Genomic DNA, 17,848 nt, shown 5'->3' with positions numbered 1-17,848 from the left:
TGGTAAACATGATAGAGTTCTATAGTAAACTTAGCATAACAGTAGCTGTTGGAATGATCACAGTAGCAGTAGCTGCCCCCTCCATACCCATTGTTTTTAAGTGTGTTTATGCCAGTGTGTGGACACTTATTTTGTTTGTTTGTTCCTAGCATTATCCTTTTAGGCATCAGCATTCTTCTGTCTGTTGGCATGAAAGCTCTGATGGGCTTAGCACCCAAACTTAAGGCAGCTTAGCTCAAGCCAGCTGTTATATCCTTGGCAGAATGTAACCCATATAGCTAAAGCTACTGCTGTGGTGATCCTTTGAACATCTACTGTTAAGGTAAGTTTACTTAAACTGTACTTTATATAACGTCTCTCTCTCTAAGAACTAACACTTGAGGGAAGTATTTCACTTCATCTGTTTATAGCACTTCGCTCACCTCTGCAGGACACAATCACAAGAAGTAAAACTGTGGTTTTTGCACAGCTTTGAAAACTGCTAAATCTGTGTATAGTTTTGGTTGAGCGAGCGGAAGACAGTTTTTGTATTTGTTCAATTGATCAGGTTAGTCCCACTAGGCCAGCAGCCTCTTTTTAAGGGAGACCTTAGTTGGTTTTCATACTGACTGGGGAAATTAGGCCAGAACACCAGGAAAATTCAGTTGTTTTCAGAAAATGCCATGTGATCTTTAACATCCACCTGCTGTACCACTGATTCAGGTAGATGGTGCCTCAATTTAATGTCCCATCTGAAGGATGGCACACTCATTTAGCATCCCCTCATGCTGCACTGCAGTGGCACCAGTGGGAAAATTAATCTGCTTATTTGGTGTGGGAGAAGAACACACAGTCATCAGTTGTTACAGCATTGTATGTGTGCCTCTTGTTGAGCTACTGACAACTGGTAATACACCTTTCAGAAACAAATTAAGATTTGAATTGGGAAAAAATATTGAGGGACCTTCATGATCCGTGTTAGGGGGAAAAAGAGCAATGAAAACCTTAGGAGCTACCATTGAAGCGTTTGAGTACTATACATCGTCTAAGTGAAATTATAGAAGAGCCTTACATGTGGCAATGCTGTACTGATGGCCACTAAAGTGCTTACAAGCTGTTATTTTTTCAACAAATGTTCTTTCATAGAAGACGTAATGAGATCCTGAGTTAAATTTCAGTTTTCAACAATATGTTGATAGGTTGTATTGAATATCTTTAGGTCTGCCTTGAGAAACTCAATGATGTACAGCTCGCTCTTGTCATATCGAGGTTATACGAATCTGAATTTGAGACATCTACTATGTACAAATCCATTCTACAGACAAGAATCTTGGGAATCAGAGCTGCTGGTAAAAGTGCCAGCCAGGCAAGAAGGCATAGCGACCCTTTTCTTAGAAGTATGTCGTACTGGATATTGTTAGATTACAGCAGAGCTCTTGAAACACTACTGGAGCAGTCCACTGAAGAGGAAGATGAAACTGAAATGGGTAAGCAGAGTTTAAACACCTGTACATAGCATTTCTGTGATGCTATACAAATACGTAGCATATTTTGTTTTATGTTTCTGATTTGTGTTATTAAATTTCTTGTCCTCTTTATTTCACTGTTTTTTTTTTTCTTTTTTACAATGTACTTTCTGATAACACATTCTCAAGTAAATACAGTGGATTTACTTAAGTAACACTGCTCAGAGAGCTGTTTGTGAGTATCTAATTACATTACAGTACATGAACTTCAGTAACAACAACAAAATATCCCTGTTTGAATGTTATTCAAAAGGATGTAGTCCTCTGTGTGGCTTGTACCATGTGACAAACTAAAAAATGTAGTAGTCATAGCCCATATATTTTTTTTGCTGCTTCCCTTCTGTTCCTACATTTCTAGTTCTGCCAGGCGTTTACATCTGCATTAACATTGTCTTCCTGCTACTCTACTGCTTCTGATCAATGCGCTCATGGCCTAAATACACTTTACCCTTTCCAGCTGCCTACAATTGGCCTTGCTCTTCAGTTCTTCTGGTCTACTGATACCCAGTAAGTGTACTATCCATGTCATATTTCCCCTTGTCTCCTTCTTATATGGGAAATGGGTGCCTTTCTGTACTTGGATATCTTCTCAGAATTAAGGCCTTTTATGATTTCTGTCATCCGTAAACAAAGCTGACTGAACACAAATGCTGGCCTCATCTGATACATTGTGGATAACGTTTATACAGATGCATATATGAGCTAAGCAAATGGGTGAACAAAGGCCCAAAAGACAACACGCACAAAAAATGTAATGTTCGAAAGCTTTTATTAGTATTCCAAGAAAACTGTATGTATTTGTATACTGGGGTGTATGTGTGTGTGTATGTATGTGAATATGTTTTTATATACATCTGTATATCTATGGATCTGTGTGTGTGTATATACACACACGATATAAAAAGTGTACACACCCCTGTTAAAATGCCAGATTTTTGTGATATAAAAATGAGACCAGAGTAAATAATTTCAAATCTTTTCCTAGCTTTAATGTGACCTATAACCTGCACAATTCAGTTGAAAAACAAATCTGTTAGGGGAAAAAATATAAAAAAATAAAAAAGTACAATAAGCTGGTTGCAGAAGTGTGGACACCCATAAATTAATACTTTGTTGAAGCACCTTTTGATTTTATTATAACATTCAGTCTTATGGGTAGGAGTCTGTCAATATGGCACATCTTCCTTGCAAAACCACTCCAAATCTGTCAGATTGTGAGGGTAGCTCTTGTGCACAGCCCTCTTTAGGTCACCCCACAGATTTTCTATTGGATTTAGGTCTGGGCTCTGGCTGTGCCATTCCAAAACTTTAATTTTCTTCTGGCGAAGCCATTCTTTTATTGTTTTGAATGTATGCTTGGGGTTGTTAAAACCAAGCAGAGTACCTGGATAAATCTGGTGTAGGGCACAACATTGGTAGATAATTTCCAAAAAAATACAGCAAAACACCAGAACACACAGCCAAGGGCTAAAAGTTTAATTGAAGATGATAAAACAGTAGTAAGCACTTTCAAAATTAAATTGTTTCATCAGACTGCCATTAACAAAATAAATAAAACAGATACAGCTTTCAACAGCTTATCAGCCCATACCAATCAATAACAGCCACTGTTATGCCCGACACCAAATTTATTCAGGTACTCTGCTTGTGTTATTTGCTTGTTGCCTTTGTGACTTTGGACTGGAGCATGGCTGAAAGGAGGAATATTGAGCTGGACTATAATCCAGCATTTAGAACTCCATCTGTGTTGATAGACTGAACAGGATGCTGCATGCAGATGTGAATCCATTGTTGATATAGCTGAATTGCAAGGGCAAAGCACTGTCGTTGACGAGGGTATGCAAGTTTGATTCAGTAAGCATCTGAGAGATTTGGAGAATAAACTATACACATTTAAGTGACTCCAGTGGCAAATGTTTCACTTAGAGGCTATGTTACATCATAAGGTTGTTCATAGGGGCTTAAGAGTCCTAAAAATTTCTGCATATGGCAAGACCTTTCCTGAGCTCCTTAAACAATGGCAAGCACTCAATTTACGACTAAGTGACGATTATAGAAGGCTCCTAATTGACTTTTTTGTGCCTCAGGAGAAAGAACTGTTATGTGCAATCAAGGAGCTACAAATGAATATTTGTTCAAGTTATGGGGCTGATATAGTCTGTGACAAGCTCGATATCCTATATGAGAATATATCTAGCTATGTAAGAAGACTGTGTGCAACTAAAACTAAGAAATTACAGAGAAACATAAATGATTTTTAGGAAGGGGGCAGTGTTTTCATGGCTGAGAGAAAACGCAGTGTAAATGTAATGTGGATGACTTGAATGGTATTAACTCACGGAGAATAGAGGCTCTGGTTTCCATAGCAACAGGGATGATGTCGACAGATCCTGCACCAGTGCCTGCTGGGATGCAAGAAGGGACAGTCATGGCGGCACACACAGCTAACGTGTTTTGAGAAACAGCGTTTTAGCTACAACAGATTCTACGTCAGACTTGGGATCTTTTTCCCTCAAAGAACCTCTGCCTGTCAACCAGGACGATCCAGGAGCAGAACAAGGAGGGGACAAGTCTTGACAGATCCAGAGCGTGGAGGAACAGCAAACCGGCATGAAAACGAGGAACAGATGAATGTACTGGTATCTACTATTGAGTTAACATCAGCACAGCTCTCAGTACTTGGTAGAGGGCTTTCATTAATTCCAGGCAAAAAGACTGACATGGTAGATGTGCTTAAAGATGTTAAAATGTTTTGTAGGACATTGTTAAAAATTGAATTTCCACAATTGATTGATATTGTTAATTTATTTAAAAAACCTAGCGTATATGCACTTAAAAGTAATTTAAGTTGTTTTTACTTTTTTCAGTCTGTGTGAAAGAGATATTAGGCAAGTCTTTACAAAAACGTCATACGTTTTTTTATAATTTGAATGCAGCTGAAGTAGAAGACTTAAATGAGCTTAAGGCTATTTCTGTCATTGAAATCTGACCTGCTGATAAGGGAGGGGGGATTGTTGTACTAGATAAATTGTTTTATTGTGAACAAATTATGTTCATAGTGTTACCCTGCTGCAGTCATCACACTTGGGTTATCCTGTTGTCAGGCGGTCCTGCAGTCGGCCGGAATTCCAAAGTCTTGGTCTGGCGTCAGTTGCTGTTGCTTCTTCCCTGACGTCAGTGCGCCAGGGGTATATATATTGCATCCAACGCCATTTTCTTCAGTCTTTCTTGCCGCGCGGTGCCCGAAGCAGAAGCAGTTCGGAAGTGCCGGTCGGCCGACTCCTGAGATTTTCGAAGTCGAATTTCAGATTTGAAGTCTTCAATAAACTAAGTACCCCATTATGGAAACTTTTCTTGCCTCAGACCGATGTCAGAAAAAGTTAACAATTGTATTTCTTGTGGGAAGCAAATACCTCATAAGGATTTTCATTCTTACTGCATACCTTGCCTAGGCCCAGACCACGATGTCACTGGTTGTCATTTTTGTGCTAGGTTTAATAAGTGTACTATAAAAAGACGCTTTGATTTCGCACGACACTACTTCGGTAGAAAATTTAACTACACTATGCAGTCGGAGCAACCGACTACCGGCGTGCACAAAAAATGCAAGGATAATGACAGTCAGCCTAGACCCAAGCCACACTCAGAGGCCTCGGCTGGTCCGGTCTTTGGTTCACCGGTCTTCAGTGAGGCTCCGACGCAGCCCCTGACTACCGCAGATCTGGAACCCGAGACCGCTTCGGAGCTTTTGACGGAGAGTACTAGGCCGACTCAGCCATTTTGTTTAGCCCCTACCGACGACACTGCTGAAAAGGATGTCAGTGCTGCAGAAACACCTTCGGTTTCTGAAGGCGTCTTCAGACCGACGACGCTCACCATAAAAATGTATCCTAAGACTAAGACTCCTATTAAACCAAAAAAGACTGCACTTCAGTCTCCAGTTCAAGGCCCCATGCCTAAGAAACAGATGTTCAAAATGGCTGAAGATTTGATCTCTTTAATCAGGGGTTCCCAACCCCCCACCCAACAAAAGGCCTAGACAAGAGGAAGATTATGCCTCCACTGAACAAGTGTCTATTTCCTCAGGCTCCTCTGAGGACAAAGATTACTCCTTCTCCCCTTATGAAGATTCTGATGCTGAGGATTCTATTCCCTCAGCTTCTCCCCCTGAAGACTACTTCTTTGGGGAAACTTTACACACTATGAGGGAACATTTTTACTGGGAAGGTCAGGACTACTCTGACTCAAAGAAAAGGCTCAGAGAGTTTCTTTTACTCCCCCAGCACAGACCACTTGCCATCCCCCCAGTTTTAGACATTGTGGATGATGTTTACTTAAAATCCAGTTTGAACCCAGATTCTCTGCTTCCTGCTGACAGATTGAGTTCCTAATTCCCACAAATGTCTTTATAAAAGCCCTGTTGCTGATCCAGAGACTATCTCCCAGGGTCCCAAAGGGGCTAAGGCTTCTATGGCAAAAAAAAATCCTGTACCCTCTGAAAGGGACTCCAGAGCACTAGACAGGTGGGGGAAAAAGGTTTACACCTCAGCCACTCTAGCTATGAGGGCACTAAATTGCCAATTTCACATGCTAAAATATCAGCAATTTCTAATGTCTCAGTTAAAACAAAAAATGAGCACACTCCCTCAACAGTCTGAATTGAAAGAAATGCAGCATCTGTTGCATGCAACTGAACAGGTGGGCAAACATACTTTACAATGTGGGTTTGATTCTTTGGAGGCTTCCTGCAGAGCAGTTGTCACTGGGTCTGTTATACATAGGCATGCTTGGTTAAAGGAACAAACTCTGCCTGATCATGTTAAAGCAAAGCTTCTAGATGCTCCCTTACAGCAGAATGTTCTTTTTGGAGTTAAAGCAGAAGTCATCTTAAAGAAAATGGAGGATAAGGCAAAATCTATGCAGACAGTCAAAGATTTCCTACAGGTACAGCCCCCTCTCTTCAGCAGAAATTGGCCAACAAAAAATTGGTCATTTCCAGCTACTGACAGACCACAGAGGGGTAAATACAGACGTCCAAGAGGCAGAGGACAACCACAAGCCCAGTACAAACCTCGCCAATGGGGCACTGCAACACAGAAGGGAGGAGAAGACGGGTCCCAAACTACCAGAAGGCAAACACAATGACTTGCACCTCATCTGGCCAAGCAGCACTCTCTTGGCAGCCCCCTTGGGAGGAAAACTCGCACTTTTTTCAGACATCTGGCACATTGTCACAAAGGACAAATGGGTCCTAGACATAATCTCACGAGGATACAGATTCCATTTTCACACCTTGCCAATGAAAAGAGGAATGCCAAACCTGCCACAAAATCAATGGGCAGAAGCACAAAAACAAATTACTGCTCTCATGGACATGAGAGCCATTCAACTGGTACCTACTTGAGAGCAAGGCCAAGGATTTTACTCAAGACACTCTCTAGTTCCCAGAAAGGACAATGCTTGGAGACCAATTCTGGACCTTTCAATACTAAACACCTTCTTACAAGTACCCAAATTCAAGATGCTAACACTACAGCAGCTTCTACCCATGTTGGGCAAGAAAGCATGGCTAGTAACGTTGGACCTCAAGGAGGCATACCTGCATGTCCCTATCAGACAAAGTTGCAGAAGATACCTCCGTTTCATTGCAGGTTCAACCCATTACCAATTCTCTGCACTGCCCTTTGGCTTATCTACTGCGCCCAGGGTCTTCACAAAATGCCTGGCACCAGTAATTGCATACTGCAGACAAAGAGGAATTCAAATATACCCATACCTGGACGACTACCTCATCCAAGCAGAAAGCAAGGACATCCTCTTACAACATCTGGCTTTTGTAAAACATCTTCTAAGTTGCCTGGGGTACACAGTAAATGAAAAGAAATCAAAACTAGTACCCTCACAAAATATGACATTCCTGGGTGCCAGCTTGAATACAATGACCCAGAAGGCTTATCTGACGCCACACAAACAACTACAACTGACTTAATATTTCAAAACAATGGCAACAAAGACCCAACTACCTGCAAGAAAAATTCTGCAGGCCTTGGGCTTCATGGCATCTTGCATACTACTAATACCATTTGCAAAGCTGCATATGAGGAAATTACAGTGGTACCTAAAAAGCGTATGGTCTCAACACAGCCACAGCTTGGACACAATGATATCTCTCATTCCCTGCCTACAACAGGAGTTTCTATGGTGGTCACAGGCATGTCACCTCAACAAGGGTCAGCCTTTCACCTTGCCCACAGCCAGGCAAACTATGACAACAGATGCATCGGACTACGCCTGGGGGGCACACATGGCAGGACAGTGCGTTCAAGGTGTATGGACTGCAGATCAAAGGAATCTGCACATCAATCAAAAAGAGATGCTAGCTGTACAGAATGCTCGGACAGCCTTCAAGAATCTATTACATCCAGGACAACTTACAATAAGTACGGACAACACCACAGTAATGTGGTACATAAACAAACAAGGGGGTACACACTCCTACCCTCTATGCAGGTAAGCAGTGACCTTGTGGAACACAGCTCTGGCTTACCAAGTTCAGTTACAAGCTCAATTCCTAGTAAAAAGCAACTCCACGGGTCGAAACACTCAGTCCAGGAATCACAAATGTGATACAACCAGAAATAAACTGAAGTTAAATAACTTTAATGAATAAAAACAGAAGAATTAATCAAGCGCTTTCACCTGGTTCCTACCAGGCTTTATCAAGATACTGCTCAGTGAAAAGTAAAACCATTTTAAATCATTATACATACATCAGGTGATCACTTAATCAACCACTCCTGGTGTTAATTATGATAATTAGTTAAAAGTTTAAACATTTTATAAGGTGTCTTTGAAGTATTTTTTAAGGTGTTAAAATATTTGTACTCCCTGCAAGTCAATAATACTGCAATAACACGTTATTTTAAAAACTATCTAGATACCTTGTGTGTCAAAAAATCTTGTAGAAATAAATACATATAAGTAGTTAATGCAAACCACTAATAATTCATGCAGTGTGTTAAATATTTTTTTAAAAGTGCAAATACTACGAACAAATATTAAAAAATATATACAAATATGCACTTAAAATGTTCTAAATATAAATCCTTATAGTAAAAACATGTACTTCTGGTTGAAAGTTAATAACATAAAATAAAAATTCATCATTAACTAACTGCCTGTTGATTACCTGGCATTTTCAAAACAGTCTTTTGTTTACTCATAATTTCTCCCTGCTAAGCTTTAGTGCACTTGCTGTACTGATGCTATCATTTAGACCTGGGGGGTCTTGCTGCATTTAATTTCAAATGCCACAAAAGTTCTTTATGCTCTAGACGAGTCTCCCAGTCCCCTCCTCTGGGATCCTGGGTGACCTGGTCTAGGACAAGGAATTTTAGATGCATGTTAATACATTGCATTGAATGTTTAAAAAAAGCATTAGTATCTTTCTTCTTACTAATTTCGTATAGATGCTCATAAATCCTTTTTCTTAGTGGCCGCTCGGTCTTGCCAACATAAAAACTGTGACACTCCATGCAAACACCGAGGTAAACCACCCCTTTTGATGCGCAGTTCAAATATTTTGTTGTACTAATCTTAAAGTTCCTAGAGGGAATGTGTAAACTATCATTATTGTATATGTGTACACACTGGTTGCATGCACCACATTTGTAGGTACCTACCTTGTTAGAAAAATGTGAATGTGTTTTTCTGTTATTTTTATTCTCAAATAGGCCCCTTAGATTAATATCTCTCTTTCTTGTGAATCCAGGCTTGGCGGGTACAATTTTATTAATGTCCTCCTGTAATGTCAAAACTGGCCAATATGTCAAAATAGTCTTTTCTACCTGTTGGGAGTCCCTAGTGTATGTATACACAAAGTTATTATATGACAATTGTCGGTCAGCCCCTTGAGTGTGCTCTAAAATCTTACCTTTCCCAAGTAATGGTGGATACTTAGATTCCCTGTTGTCAAGAATCTCTTTAGCTAAATTATCCACAAGATGGACTGGATAGCCTCTCTCAAGAAAGAGTTTTTTTAAAAAGTCAACTTCTTTAAGAAATAAATCTTGAGTACTTGACATCCTGGATGCACGAATGAGTTGACCTTTAATTATACCCTTTTTCTGATAAAAAGGGTGCCCACTATCAAAATGTAAGACTGTGTTGGAAAAAGTCGTTTTTCTATATATTTGGTTTTGGAAAAAGTTGTTGACATAATCTTTGAATAAAAAAACATCCAAATAATGTAAAGAATTTTTGCTCACATTATGTGTGAAAGCCAAAAAATCTGTAGTGGAATTAGTGTACGTGATGAAATTTGAAAAAACTGTCCATGTCACCATCCCATAATATGCAGATGTCATCCAGGTAACATTTGTAGTAAGTAATATGCTCAGCCCAACCAGATGAAAAGATGTATTTATTTTCCCAATAGTATAATACTATGTTCGCGTATGTTGAGGCACATGGAGCACCCATCGCTACACCTTTCTTTTGCCGGAATACTTCTCCATTAAAATAGATGAAGTTATTCTCAAGAACTACTTCCATGAATTCCACTATTAGCCTAACCGTGTTATTACTTAGGTCAGATTGTGTTGTCAAAATTTCATTAAACCCATCTATACCTATTGAATGAGGAATACTGGGAAATAGCTCTATGATGTCAATAGTTACCATTAATATCCCTGGGTTGTAAAAATTTTGTTGGACATCATTAAGTAATTCCCAGGAGTCTTTACAAATATATTTTATGGTTGAAACCAATTCTTTTAGTGTCTGATAGATATATTTCCCTAGAGGCTTTGTAATACTCCCGGCTCCTGCTACTATAGGTCTGAATTTTAAAGGGTTCAGATCTTTGTGCACTTTTGTAATCCCAAAAATTACCGGGATCCTAGGTTTTGGGACATGCAAATAGTTATGTAATTTCTCGTTAATAGCACCTTGCATCAAGTTATCCATTAACATAAAGTTGATCTTAGAGTACACAATGTTCACTTCATTCCTAGAAACTAGTTCATAAGTGTCAGCATCCTGTAGCAAAATATGAATATGTTTCATATGCCCAGTTGTACATTAGAACAACACCACCACCCTTATCAGGTTTCATTACCCTGATACCCTCCTCTTTGAGTAAATTAGTTAACTGATATAGGTGGAAATCAAAGTTATCAGGTGGTTGGTTTGCACTAAGTGCTTGTTTCTTTCTTAGATCCATTTCTACTAATTCCTCAAACATTCTTAAGGTGGGGTGGGTGGGGGGACTAAAAGAACTACACCTTGTGTTTATGTGGTTAGTTAAAGATTGCCCTTTAAAGAATAATGCAAGATTTAGTCTCCTGATGAATAATTTGAATTCTACTAGTGTTTTGGGTAAATCCATGGTGCGTAAGGGGACGAAGTGAAAACCTCTGGTAAACAACTCAAAAAAGTCAGAGGTTGGTATAATTTCCGTAAAGTTGTAAATAGTGTAGTTGTCCTTGGTTACCACCTTGTAATTACCACTAGATGAGTCCCTATCAACATCTTCATCATCAACTAAACCACCTTCATTGGAATCAGTTACCTGCGTAATCTGCTCCAATTCTGTTGGTAGAACATTGTATTCCTGCCCCCTGGTCTGCCTTGGGGATACTGAAAAACCTGATGCTGATTTTTGTTGTCTTTTTGAGCCAGTCGCTCACTTCTCCTGAGTGGGTCTGCTAATGGGGTATTAGTGTTCTCAGTGTTATCAGCTATGTCAGTTCTCCCTTCATCATTAGAAGTGTTACGTTTGAATTTTCCTGGCAAGGGGTAAGCCCTCCCATCCCTATATTCAATCAAGTCACGCTCCAACTTTCTTATCTTACGACTGACTATCTTAACACAATGTTGGTCCACTTCGTTAAAAACTTTATCATAACATTGTTTAATACTAGGAAAGTTCTTGTCTTTGACAATACTGTCATTTAATGTTGTTAGTTCATTCAGTAAAAAGTTAGCTTTAGTTTCATAATCTTGGATCATGAGATCCAACATTTCCAAACCAGTAGTTCCACCAACTTCGTGTATAAGTTGGAGCCCAACACAGCGTTGTTTGGAAACTTGAAACAATGTAGTCCTTTCGGAATACGTTGCACACGAACACACACTCTCAAATAGTCATCTCCAGTTGCGTGTTCTTGTAAGCGTATAATTTATCATTTAGTTTATCAAAGTCACGCTCCATACAATTGTAATGCTTTTGAGAACTCAAAACAGTACCTTGTTTGAAAGAAAATTGCTGCTCAGTCCAAGCATGAAAGTTAAAATCCTTACGCTGACCACCATTCCCATTGACGCAGCTCGATTGCACTCTGGCTTGCTGTTCCTGAAGATCGGTTCCGACCAATAAGATCTCGTCAGGAAGTGTCGCTGTAAACATGCCATTCGGCTCCCCTAGTGGTGGTGGCGTACGCTTCGTATTCAGTCCTTGTTGTTGGTTTCCAGGTAGCAAGGAAGTGCAGCTAGCATTGCGTGAATTTAATAGTTTGTTCATTTGTGTTAACAACGATAAGACTTGGTTAAATTCTCCACGTGAAACTGGAACATCATCCGGTTCATTACGGAATAAAATCGGTGTATTTAAAAAATCAGCCTGGTCCAAGTCTTCTGCCATGGAGAAACAAGACTAATCCAACTGACGTAAAAACGAGTACAAAAACCAAGTAAAAAGCAGCTCCACGGGTAGAAACACTAAGTCCAGGAATCACAAATGTGATACAACCAGAAATAAACTGAAGTTAAATAACTTTAATGAATAAAAACAGACGAATTAATCAAGCGCTTTCGCCTGGTTCCTACCAGGCTTTATCAAGATACTGCTCAGTGAAAAGTAAAATCATTTTATATCATTATACATACATCAGGTGATCACTTAATCGACCACTCCTGGTGTTAATTATGATAATTAGTTAAACGTTTAAACATATAAACAAGCTCAATTCCTGCCAGGAAAAAAGAACACATTGGCAGACGACCTCAGCAGAAACATCATGGATCCCCACGAGTGGAAACTGGATCCACAAGTATTTGCAATGATAACTCAGAAATGGGGCCTTCCAGACATAGACCTGTTTGCCAGTCCTCTAAACTATTCAACTAACAAAATTTTGTACAAGGACACTTCACCATCAAGCTTGGAAAGTGGATGCACTCTCATTCAGTTGGAAAAACCTGACAGTATATGCCTGCCCTCTCCTCACAAACGTGCTTCTGAAAGTCAGAAAGGAGAGACCACGACTGATACTCATAGCCCCAGACTGGCCACACCAGCACTGGTACCCACTATTAAGAAATATGGCCCAGGGCCCACCTTGGATTTTACCACAAATTGCCCATTAGCTCACACAGCAAAACAATCAGATACTTCACAGCCAGCTCAAAACCTTAAATCTGGCTGCATGGCAAATCACCTAAGCATCCAGCCAGCTCCTCTTTCCCCAGCAGTTATGGATGTTATTCTGGAAGCTAGGAGGCCCAGCACCAGGAAGGCCTATTCAGACAAATGGAAAAGGTTTTGTGCCTGGAACCAAGCTAAAGGCCAAAACACTCTTCAGCCTCACATGCCTCAGATTCTACAGTATTTAACTGAGATGTTGCACAAAGGACTTTTTTTTTTCCCATTAAAATCCATGCATCAGCTACTTCAGCCCACTACAACATGGATCCACCCTTATTTTCGCATCCACTTCTAAGGCAGTTCCTCAGAGGGGCAAAAAACATTAGGCACCCTAGGAGAGCACCTACACCAACATGGGACCTCAATTTTCTTCTGGAAAAACTTATGCTACTTCCTTTTGAACCAGCTTTCTCTGCAGATCTACAGTTTCTATCATGGAAGACTGCCCTGCTGCTAGCAATAACTTCAGCTAGAAGAGTCTCAGAGCTGCAGGCACTAATGGCAGTGGAACCTTTCCTCATTTTCCATCAAGACAGAGCTTCTCAACGAACTAATCCTTCCTTCATGCCTAAGGTGGTTTCCAGTGTGGCTTTAAATCAAACCATCCACTTACCCACCTTCTTCCCAAATCCACAGAACAAAGGAGAAAGACTCCTGCATTCCTTGGACATTCACAGGCAACTTCGTTACTACTTGGATAAAACTAAGGCTTTCAGAAAATCTGACCAGCTCTTTGTATCCTATGCTACAGCTTCACAAGGGAAGGCTATATCAAAACAAACCATTTCGAAATGGATAGGACATTGCATTAGTTTTTGCTATACCCATCATGGAAAACCAGTTACTGCTACCATTAGGCCCCACTCTACCAGGGCAACAGCTACATCTACAGCCTTCCTCAGGGGGGTTCCAACCAAGGATATTTTGGAAGCTGCAACTTGGATTTCAGTACACACCTTTACCAAACACTATCATTTACCACTTTACTCTAAGACGAGAGCTGGCTACGCCACTGCAGTTCTGCAGGGCCTTCTAGCCTCCTCTAACCCTCTGTAACTCCTCCACCCATCCTTAGCTTTGGGATTCTACCCAAGTGTGATGACTGCAGCAAGGTAACACGGTGAACATAGTACAGTTTTGTACCTACCATAAATGTAGATGTTCGAGTGTACACCCTGCTACAGTCCAGGTTACCCTCCCTCCATCCCCTCTGATCTAACTGGGTAAATCTCTACAATGCCTTCCTGATGTATTTGCTTATAGCTGGAGGGATTTTGTTTGTGCAAAAATTACTTAATTTGGTACTAATTACTGACCACCTTTTTGGGGGCACTTGACATCTGGGGCAAGAAAAACTAAAGAAAATGGTGTTGGATGCAATATATATATACCCCTGGCGCACTGACGTCAGGGAAGAAGTGACAGCAACCGATGCCGGACCAAGACTTTGGAATTCCGGCCGACTGCGGGACCGCCTGACGACAGGATAACCCAAGTGTGATGACTGCAGCAGGGTGCACACTCGAACATCTACATTTATGGTAGGTACAAAACTGTACTTTACAACTTAAGTGATGCTTCTGTTTATTCATAGGTTTCTAAGGGATTTGTTAATGGGATTATGGAGACTGTGTAATTTTTAGTGTTCGATTTGTAAATGTGTGGTTCTATTTCTGAGGATTTGTTTAAATATTTTAATGTTGAGCATCCTACTGTTCCTGTACTACATGGTTTACCCAAAATACATGAGGACAGGGTTTAACCCACCCATGAGACCTATAGTGTCTAGTGTAGGGTGGGCAACTGAACCACTGTCAATATATGTGGAGAAAACCCTTCGTCCTGTTTTAGACAGTGCGAGTAATGTACTCAGAGACACTAAATGTTTTTTAAAAGAGCTATATGGTAAAGTTACTGGTGTCAATAGCGAATATATTTTCGTGAGTATGGATATAGAGTCTCTCTTTACAGTCATCCCTAACACCTGGGGTGTAGATAATATTAGGGAATTTCTGATTACTAATGATAAAGTGAACTTAATTTTATGCTCTTGGATATTATCTTGGAGAGTAATATATTTTTGTTCAAAGCAGAGTTTTATCTTCAGAGTGTTGATGTAGCTATGGGCAAAACTTGTGCTAATAGCTATGCCAACTTAGCTCTTGGGAAGAAATGCAAGTGTTATGTAATAATGATTTCTCCAGATATATCACCTGGTACACCAGGTTTGTGGATGATATATTTTTTCTATGGGGAGTGTTGGTCCAATTACATCATGTGTTTGTAGAATATTTGTAGAACACGACATCTTTTTTGAAATTCAGTACTGGAGAGATGAAATACATTTTCTTGATGTGACTGTTAGGAAGACAGACTTTGGATCTGTGAGTACTATTTGTATAGGAAACCAACACATAAGAATGCCCTCTTACAGAAGAACAGTAGGCATCCCAGACGCTGCTAGGAATGTGGTAAGAGGGCAGGTTTTGAGAATCACACTGTTCTATCACTAACTGTGCCATTTTTTGTTAAATTTGTTAATTTAATTATTTGCTAATTATTGTTAGATGACTAATTTCTTTACTGACTTGCTTTCTGCATTGTTGATTAATACATGTTCAGTTTGATTGTTTAATACTGTCTATTTGTATGTATGGAACTTTTCTCCCTGGGCCTCCGCTGAAAATGGGTCTCATGCCCAGTCAGACATTACCCAGTAAACAAACAAATAAATAAATGAGGCCCACATAGTGAAGATACTCAGATGGGAGTAGCCCTACAGCAACTGAAAAGTGATTTTCTGTCTAGGGGATATACAGCAAAGGAATTACACAATTGTATTGATCAATGTCTTGAAGAGAGAGAGATTCTAAGGGTAAACCTTATTTTTCTGATTGTGCAAATACTTATAACATGAATCAGAGTACGAATCATAGTAATATTAGAATTCCATTGACATACTCAAGTGATGTCAATGTTTCCTGTGATATATTGAAGAAGAACTGGAATGTATTACAAGCGTCCGATCACCTTAGGGAAATAGTGGGAGATGGGCCCCTCTTTTCCTCCTCTTTTCCTTTAGAAATAATTTATCATTAAAGAGACAACTTTGTTATAGACCTTATAGATATGACAAATTTGTTGATTCACAGAGCCTTGGGACTTAATCTTGCAGGGGATGTTCTGCATGTAGTCATATACACATAGGACCTAACTGTAGGCACCCTAGTGAGGGTTTCCTAATAGAATGCAAGTTCAATGCCGATTGCAGGACCAGCAATGTAGTTTATTTTAGCTACTGCATGCTCTGCCATGTATACTATATTGGAAAAATTAATTGCTCTTTTAAAGAATGTATTTTAGAACATATTAGGGATATTAGGAATACGAAAGAAAGCAGTGCCTTAGCCAAACATGTTATAGATAATGGTCCACAGCATAAGTTTAAATTTTTTGTGCTTGAAGTGGTTACTGACAGCATTAGAGGGGGTGACATAAAGAATAGGATGGAGTCAGCTGAACAGAAGTGGATTCTTCAGTTTGGCGCTGATAAAATAAAATGAATAAATGATGCAGTTACATTGAAACCATTCCTACAAGCACGTAGACTGAAGCATTGATGCATAAAGGGTTTTTATTATTTCATTTTTGTTATTCTATGTATTATTTTAAGTGGGTAATGATGTTTTTTATGTGACTTGATTGAAATTTCATTGGCTGTTATTGATTGGTTAGGGCTGACAGACTGTTCAATGCTATATCTGTTTGATTTACTTTGTTAATGGCAGTCTGATGAAGCAACTTACTTCTGGGAAGCTCTTCGTACTATTTGATTATCTTCAATTAAACTTTTAGCCCATAGCTACGTGTTCTGGTGTTTCGCTGTGATTTTTGGTATGCTTGGGGTCATTGTCGTGTTGAAAATTGAAATTCCTCTTCATCTTCAGCTTTCTACCAGAAGCCCGAAGGTTTGGGCCAAAGGTGACTGGTATTTGGAACTGTAAATTCCCTCCACCTTGACTAAAGCCCAGTTCCAACTGAAGAAAATCAACCCCAAATCATGATGCTGCCACCACCATGCTTCACTGTGGGGATGGTGTTCTTTTGGTGATGTGTTTTTTCGCCAAAAGTAACGTTTGGAATTGTGGCCAAAAGTTTAATCTCATCAGACCATAACACATTTTCCCCACATGATTTTGGGAGACTTGATGTATTGTTTTGCAAATTTTAGCCAGAACTGGATATTTTTCTGCGTAAGAAAAGGTTTCCGTCTTGCAACACCCCATAGTCCAGACAAATGGCGAATACGGGATATAGTTGTCACATGTAATACACAACCAGTACATGCCAGAAATTCCTGCAAGCTCCTTCAGTGCTGTTGTAGATCTCTTGGCAGCCTCCCTGACCAGTTTTCATCTCGTCTTTTCTTCAATTTTGGTGGGATTTCCAGTTCTTTGTTAAGTCACTGTTGCCCCATATTTTCTGCAATTTCTGATGACAACTGTTTTCACTGTGTTCCATGGTATATCCAGTGCTGTGGAAATTTTTTTGTACCCTTCTCCTGACTGATATGTTTCAACAATGACATCCCTTGGATGCTTTGTAAGCTCTCTGGGAATGATGGCTTTTGCTGTAGCAGGCAATTGAGTAAATGTCAGGAAAATTGTACTAGGACAGCTAAACTTTATTTGAAGTTTATTAGAGTCTCTCTAATTGATGGCAGTTGTGTACCCAAGAAGACTGAATGCTGTAATTAAATCAAAACGTGCTTCAACAAAGTATTAGTTTAAGAGTGAACACACTTATGCAAACAGCTTATTGTATGTTTATTTTATTTTTTTTTATATTTTTCCCCTAACAGATTTCTTTTTTTTTTTTTTTCAGATGAATTGTACAGGTCACATTAAAGGTGGGGAAA

The 17,848-nt window shown here is 39.7% G+C and overlaps 1 protein-coding gene across 1 annotated transcript in view; it reads left to right on the top strand.

Moving 5' to 3' along the window:
* Window positions 1-17,848, top strand: part of DMXL1 (Dmx like 1) — a 2,737,735-nt gene that overhangs the window by 1,297,598 nt on the left and 1,422,289 nt on the right. Inside the window, exon 24 of the mRNA XM_044059165.1 lies at window positions 1,199-1,466. Coding sequence (XP_043915100.1) covers window positions 1,199-1,466 — 268 coding nt within the window. The remainder of the gene's footprint in view (window positions 1-1,198; window positions 1,467-17,848) is intronic.

This window comes from Protopterus annectens, chromosome 17.part0 (genome assembly GCF_019279795.1).
Source record: "Protopterus annectens isolate FY-2018-M chromosome 17.part0, PAN1.0, whole genome shotgun sequence".
Taxonomy (NCBI): Eukaryota; Metazoa; Chordata; order Ceratodontiformes; family Protopteridae; genus Protopterus; species Protopterus annectens.
The sequence above is the reverse complement of the archived record's forward strand: the minus strand, read 5'-3'. Positions and strand labels throughout refer to the sequence as shown.